Genomic DNA, 7,513 nt, shown 5'->3' with positions numbered 1-7,513 from the left:
GTGCTCAGCTTTCTTCACAGTCCAACTCTCACATGCATACATGACCACTGGAAAAACCTTGACTAGATGGACCTTTGTTGGCAAAGTAATGTCTCTGCTTTATAATATGCTGTCTAGGTTGGTCATAACTTTACTTCCCAAAAGTACTGCTAACTGCTGCTAAGTCGCTTCAGTCGTGTCTGACTCTGTGGACCCCATAGACGGCAGCCCACCAGGCTCCCCCATTCCTGGGATTCTCCAGGCAAGAAGACTGGAGTGGGTTGCTATTTCCTTCTCCAAAGCATGAAAGTGAAAAGTGAAAGGAAAGTCTCTCAGTCGTGTCTGATCCTCAGCGACCCCATGGACTGCAGCCTTCCAGGCTCCTCCATCCATGGGATTTTCCAGGCAAGAGTACTGGAGTGGGGTGCCATTGCCTTCTCCGAAGAGTAAGCATGTTTTAATTTCATGGCTGCAATCACCATCTACAGTGATTTTGGAGCCCCAAAAAATAAAGTCTGATACTGTTTCCACTGTTTCCCCATCTATTTCCCATGAAGTGATGGGACCAGATGCCATGATCTTCATTTTCTGAATGTTGAGCTTTAAGCCAACTGTTTCACTCTCCTCTTCCACTTTCATCAAGAGGCTTTTTAGTTCCTCTTCACTTTCTGTCATAAGGGTGGTGTCATCTGCATATCTGAGGTTATCGATATTTCTCCCAGCCTATGATTCTTCCAGCCCAGCATTTCTCATGATGTACTCTTCATACAAGTTAAATAAGCACGGTGACAAATTGCCTACAAGTACATAAAAAGGTATTCAGCATCACTAATCATTAGGGAAGTCAAACCATAGTAAGCTATCACTTCACACATTTTAAAATGTATATCATGAAAAAGACAAGAGATAACAAATGTTAGCAGGCATGTGTGAAAAAAGGAACCCTGGTGTACTACTGATGGGAATGTAAAATGGTGCACTCACTATAGGAAACAGTATGGAGTTTCCTTAAAAAAATAAAAAAGAATTACCATTTTATTTTTATCCAGCAATCCTACTTCTGCATTGATATACCCAAAGAAAATGAAAACAGAATTTCAAAAAGTTATTTGCACTCCATGTTCTTTGAAGCATTATCCACAATTCACAGTAGCCAAGACATGGACATAACTTAAATGTTCATTAATGGTTGAACAGATAAAGAAGATGTGGTCTATTTATATATGCACACAGTCAATGGACTATTATTCAGCCATGAGAATGAAGGAAATCCTGCTATTTGTGACAACAAAGATGGAACTTGAAGGCAATTTGCTAAGAGAAATGTCAGACAGAAAAAGTCAAATACTTCATGCTATCTCTTAAAAAGTCAAAATTGTGGAAAGAGAGAATAGAAGAGTGGTTTTCAGGGGCAGAGGTGTGAGGAAAAATAGGAAATTATGACTAAAGGGTACAAACTTTCAGCTATAAGATGAATAAGGTAAAAGGTCTAATGTAAAATATGGTGAGCATAGTTGATAACATAACATTGTATAAATGAAATTTCCTAAGAGAGAAGAACTGAAATGCTCTTCTAAGAGAGAATAATATATGAGGTGATGGATGTATTAATTAGATTAGGGAATCCTTTCACAATGTGTTCGTTGAGCAAACCACCATAAAGTATAATTTAAATATCCTACAATTTTATTTGTCAGTTTTTGTCAGTAAAATTGAAATTAAAAATAATTAAAATGGTGTTCACATACAACTAAGATTTGTGATAATTTGTTACCCAGAAATAGTAGGACAGACTGGTACAGAAATGGGTTGGTGTTATAACTTAAGCCTAAACCATGTAGTCTGGTTTTAGGATTTGGTGTTAAGAGCTGGACTGGTCTTGAGGAGACTTTGGGTGGAAACACACGACTCAAGATATTGTTGGTGCAGGCTCATGGGAATGTGGTATTGAAAGCTGATGGTATCTTAACCCAGCGTTACCCAGTTGAAGCTGAAACTCCAATACTTTGGCCACCTGATGTGAAGAACTGACATATTGGAAAAGACCCTGGTGCTGGAAAAGATTGAAGGCAGGAGGAGAAGGGGAGGACAGAGGATGAGATTGCTGGATGGCATCACCGACTTATGGACATGAGTTTGAGCAAGCTTAGGGAGTTGGTGATGGACAAGGAAGCCTGGCATGCTGCAGTCCATGGGGTTGCAAAAAGTCGGACATGACTGAGCGACTGAACTGAACTGAACAAAGTTGAAGAGGCTCCTGGATTCTGGTTGACAGTATCTGCTGAGCTCCCAGCAGCCAGCATCAACTCTTAAAATACGTGTGAAAGGCATTGTGGAGTGCTCATGAATGCTGTCTGATGTAGTTGATACATAGGACAGCTTTTGAACTTTTTTAGTAATCAGCTTTTCTTCTATTAATAGGATCACTCTAGTGGCTCAGACGGTAAAGCGTCTGTCTGCAATGCAGAAGACCCAGGTTCGATCCCTGGGTTGGGAAGATCCCCTGGAGAAGGAAATGGCAGCCCACTCCAGTATTCTTGCCTGGAAAACCCCATGGATCTTGGGAGCCTGGTAGGCGACCCTCCATGAGGTCGCAAAGAGTCGGACATGACTGAGCGACTTCACTTTCACTTTTCTTCTATTTAGATGTATTATTTGGAGTTTTCATGCCAGAGAGCCAACAACTGAAAAAAATAATTTTCTATTGTGTGTATGTTTCATTTTTCTTGTCCTAGTGACTAGAATAACTAAAGCAGTATTAAGTAAGAGTGTTTATAGCAACTGTTCTTGTCTTGTCCCTACCCAAATAGTAGCACAAAGAATCTTTATGAATAGTAGTAATAGGTATCATTATTATCATTGTGTGCTATATGCATAATAATGATATATCATATTGTTTAAGAGCAAAGATTAAGAGTCCAGCTGTCTACTTTTTACTACCTCTAACTGTTTGACCTTAGGCAAGATGGCTTACCAATCTTCAGTTTGCTCACCTGTGAAATGGGTAACAATATCTGCTGAGCTCATTAAATTGTTATAGGGGATTAAACAGATGAGTTGTTAGATTTACTTAGTGTAATACCCAAACCTTGGTAAATGCTACATAGGTGTCTGTTACTCTTATCTTTTATCAAGTGAATATTATGTCCAGACTCTGTGCTAAGAGCTTTAATATGTTGCCACACATAATGCTTACAACTTCTCTATGAAGTGTGCACTATTCTCCTAAAACTTCAGAGGGGGAATCTTCTGCTCCACAGGATTAAGCAACATCCCTAGGTGCTCAAGTGTAAATGGCAGAGCAAGATTCTGAACTCCAGGATACCTGACTAGCTCATATTTTCCTCCTGTGATGTGAGTGGTACACTTCCTGTTCCATGTCAAGTACTTTGAAAAATAAAGAGCAATATCAAACACAGTTCCAGCTGCCAAGGGTCTTAAAATCCCAGGAGTCGATCGGGGCTGCCAGCAAATGCTCAGTTTGCTGGATCACTGGAGATGAGGCGAGACGAGCAGCAGCAAGGCACCTGACTCAGTTCAGAGTGCTGAATTTTGAACATTAAGGAAAGAAGCTGCTTTGGATTTCCCTGAAGAGCAGTGAGCTGTCAGGTGCAGAGATTTCATCAGACAAAGGGCTCAGGTTATCTCCCTGCAGGGATCTGATATTTGACCTTGGTTTGCTTTTATCCCAGAGTCGTAATGAGAGGCTGCAATGGGGACAGCCAAAGAAGTGTCTGGCTTGGAAAGTTGGTTCCACTGAATAAATTGCAGAGATTAAGGAGTGATCATGTTTGGAGATCTCTAAAATAACTTTTCCATTTAATGATACTTCATTTCAAACAGGCTCTCTCTTCAACGCTGACCTTCTTTATGGCATTCAATCCCACATTTTCAACTGTTTCTTTGATGGCCCCATAAGTAAGAACAATAATATCTTTTGAAACTGAAATCCAAGTAAAATGGAGTCATTATCCAAGTTTACCTTCCTATCTAGACCTAATTAGCATTGGTATTGTCATTCACCTGGTACATGCTTAATACTTTAAAATAATTCTTGATCCTCTCCTTCAAGATAATCACTGGGTTCTAATGAATTTTCCTCATTTCATCTTTCTTTTTTTAAAAACTACTATCATCTATCTAGTTCATATCCACATAAGTACATGCCCAAAATTATGACTATTTTTTAATTTTTGTTATTTCTTAATTGTAATTTTTTAACTTTATTTTTTATTTTTTAATACCAAAAACATTTTGTATTGGGGAATAACCAATTAACAATGTTGTGACAGTTTCAGGTGAACAGTGAAGGGACTCAGCTATACAGTTGCATGTATCCATTCTCTCCTAAACCCCTCTCCCATCCAGGCTGGCGCATGACATTGAGCAGAGTTCCAAGTGCTATGTAATAGTTTTTTGCTGGTTATCCACTTTAAACATAGCAGTGTGTATATGACCTTACCAAAGTCCTTAACTATCCCTTCCCCCTGGCAGCCAGGAGTTCATTTTCTAAGTCTGTGAGTCTCTTTCTGTTTTGTAAGTAAATTCATTTGTATCATTTCTTTTTAGATTCCACATGTAAGGGATGTTATACAATATTTCTCCTTCTCTGTCTGATTTACTTCACTCAGTATGACACTCTCTAGGTCCATCCATGTTGCTGCAAATTGCCTTATTTCATTCTTTTTAATGACTAAGTAATAGTCCATTGTATACATATACATATACTACATCTTCTTTATCCATTCCTAAACAACTTGGAATGGATTTGAGGAAAATTATGTCTTAAGAAGATTTAATCTTTAAGTGACTAAAACAAAGTTTAAAAAGCAAATAACAATAAAAGAATGAGTACCTGGATAAAACACTCATTTTGCAATAATGCAGCTTTTAAGTACATATTATTGACTAGCCATAGTCCATGCAGAGTTACAAGTCCACAGTTCAACAATACGTTGACAGTTCCTAAAGAAAACTACTTTAGGCCTTGCAGATGCTGCCACCCCGGAGTCTCTTGAGCTGTCCAGCCACAGTCAACCCCATCTTCTTCTTTGACATCGCTGTCGACAGCAAGCCCTTGGGCCACGTCCCTTTCGAGCTGTTTGCAGATGAAGTTCCAAAGACAGAAGAAAACTTTCATGCTCAGAGCACTGGGGAGAAAGGATTTGGTTATAAAGGTTCCTGCTTTCACAGAATAGTTCTGGGACTTATGTGCCAGGGTGGTGACTTCACATGCCACAATGGTACTGGTGGCAAGTCCATCTATGGCAAGAAATTTTATGATGAGAACTTCATCCTGAAGCATACAGGTCCTGGCACCTTGTCCATGGTAAATGCTGGCCCCAACACAAACGGTTCCCAGTTTTTCATCTGCACTGCCAAGACTGAGTGGCTGGATGGCATGTATGTGGTCTTTGGCAAGGTGAAAGAGGGCATGGATATTGTAGAAGCCATGGAGTGCTTTGGATCCAGGAATGGCAAGACCAGCAAGAGGATCACCATTTCTGACTGTGGAAAAATCTAATAAATTTGACTTGTGTTTTACTTAACCACCAGACCATTCCTTCTGTAGCCCAGGAGAGCACCCCTTACACCTATCTACTTGAAATATCCTATAATCTTTGTGCTCTTGCTACAGTTCTTTGGGTTCCATATTTTCCTATCCCCCTCCAAGTTTAGCTGAATTGCAAAGTTAAATTTATGATTATGAAATAAAAACAAAACAACAGTAACAACAAAAAAGAAAACTACTTAAAAAAAAAAGGCATAACCCAGATGTTCCCTCAGTTGACTTACTCCATCTAAGTTCAAATATGCAGAAGGGCTAAGGTATATCCAGAGTATTTTTTAATGAAACTCCCTCCTTTCGCTTCAAATCACTCCTACCTAGAATGCAAAAATAAGTCATTTGATATACTCTTTAGTATTTCATGTTTTAGTGTAAAAAAGTGGGGGGGAAATAGTAGCATCATCAGATATATCATGTGGCTGTTGTGACCCCATCATATACTGTGATCAGAAAGACCTTCACCTCAGTCGATTCATGAGAAAAAACATCAGCCATACCCAAGCTGGAAGAAATTCCACAGGATACTTGGCTAGCACACAGTAATATTGCCAAGGTCACGAAAAGCAAGTAAAAACTCAGAAACTGACACAAACAGAAGAAACTCAGGAGATATACACTTAAACACATCACGGTACCTGATCTTCATCCTGGAATAGCAAGAGGACATTGATGGAAAAACTGATGAAATCCAAATAAAGTCTAGAATTTAGTGAGCAGTGAGGAACCAATGTTGGTTACTTAGTTTTTGACAAGTGTAACATGTAATCAAAGATGACAGGGAAAGCTAGCCGTTACACATAAACAATAGCATTTATTCTACATTCATGTGGGTGTCTCTGCCATATCTAGATGTTTTATCTGCCAATGTCTGAAATTAAAATTTATTGAGCTATAAATTAGCATAAGATATCTTTTCCTAAACCAGCTAACCCTGAAGATGAGATTACATCCACAGATGCTAAGGTAAAATGAGTTCTCAGCACAGACATTATTTAATCAACAGCCAACACTGACATCTACTTAACACTCCTATGCGTTATCTCCATCGTTAAAGGCCAGCCCTCATTTACACAAATGTTCATATTCAGTTCCGATAATATTTATCTTGTCAAGCTATGAAAAATTGCTGAAATGTTATTTTGCATATCTTTGGGCATTTGAGCCTAAGAGAAAATATTCAAGCCCCTAGAATGGTCCATTTGCCAGACACCACTTTACCAGAGGGAAAGTAAAGTTAGCCAAATTCTCTGTTTCTCTCAACATTTTTTAAGCAAATAATTTCTTCTGAATCTTCCAATGTGGCACTCCGATGTGTCACTTTTCAAGCTGTTAAAAAGCTAAAACACCTAAACAAGAGAAATTTAGTTAGAGGGAGAAAAAAAAGATTGTTGCTTTCAAGATCAGAAGCCAGTAAACTACTTTCACGTCAGAAGTTCAGTTTAATCTGAAAGGAAAACAAATCCATCAATGTCCATTCAATGAGCTCCCAGACCTAAGGGACAATCTGTTTCCTCCTAGTTGGATCTGTGTATTAGATGTTACTTGAGTTTTTCTGTCCCTGAAACACTTACTTTAAGATGTACCATGTAGCTGGATTTTGTGTTCTTCTTTTTAATCTGCATATGTCTACTTTTTTTTTTTTTCAAATGCTCCTTAGATTTTGAACTGCAGGAAACATGTATTTAAAATGGGACAGTGATTGCTTGTTTAATTCAGTAGCATTTAGTAACAATGGGGAATCAGACCATCTCAAGTGGGCTCTAACAAGATTACCTGCTTCTGATTCAGTGGCCCTTCCCTTTCACTATGGGCCACTGGCACCTTGGCCACGAGGGCATCCCTCATCAATGCCCAGCCATCTTTGGGGAAAATAGTCTAGGGAACACATTTCAGTGAAAACTAATTTTAGTGATGCTTCACAAAAGACCAACCTTAACAGCTAAACTTGAATGTAACTATTTCCAT

The 7,513-nt window shown here is 38.8% G+C and overlaps 1 protein-coding gene across 1 annotated transcript; it reads left to right on the top strand.

The window, feature by feature from the left end:
* Positions 1–4,972: 4,972 nt before the first annotated feature.
* LOC133256124 (peptidyl-prolyl cis-trans isomerase A-like) lies at positions 4,973–5,704 on the top strand. The gene has a single exon (XM_061430926.1). The coding sequence runs from the start codon at positions 4,973–4,975 to the stop codon at positions 5,501–5,503; it is 531 nt and encodes a 176-aa protein (XP_061286910.1). The 3' UTR covers positions 5,504–5,704.
* The last annotated feature ends 1,809 nt before the right edge of the window (positions 5,705–7,513 follow it).

The sequence above is a fragment of the Bos javanicus genome, chromosome 2 (assembly GCF_032452875.1).
Source record: "Bos javanicus breed banteng chromosome 2, ARS-OSU_banteng_1.0, whole genome shotgun sequence".
NCBI lineage: Eukaryota > Metazoa > Chordata > Mammalia > Artiodactyla > Bovidae > Bos > Bos javanicus.
The sequence above is the reverse complement of the archived record's forward strand: the minus strand, read 5'-3'. Positions and strand labels throughout refer to the sequence as shown.

Excerpts from the sequence above, each read along its gene's own strand:
- LOC133256124 (XM_061430926.1), top strand. The coding sequence starts at position 4,973 with ATGCTGCCACCCCGGAGTCTCTTGAGCTGTCCAGCCACAGTCAACCCC.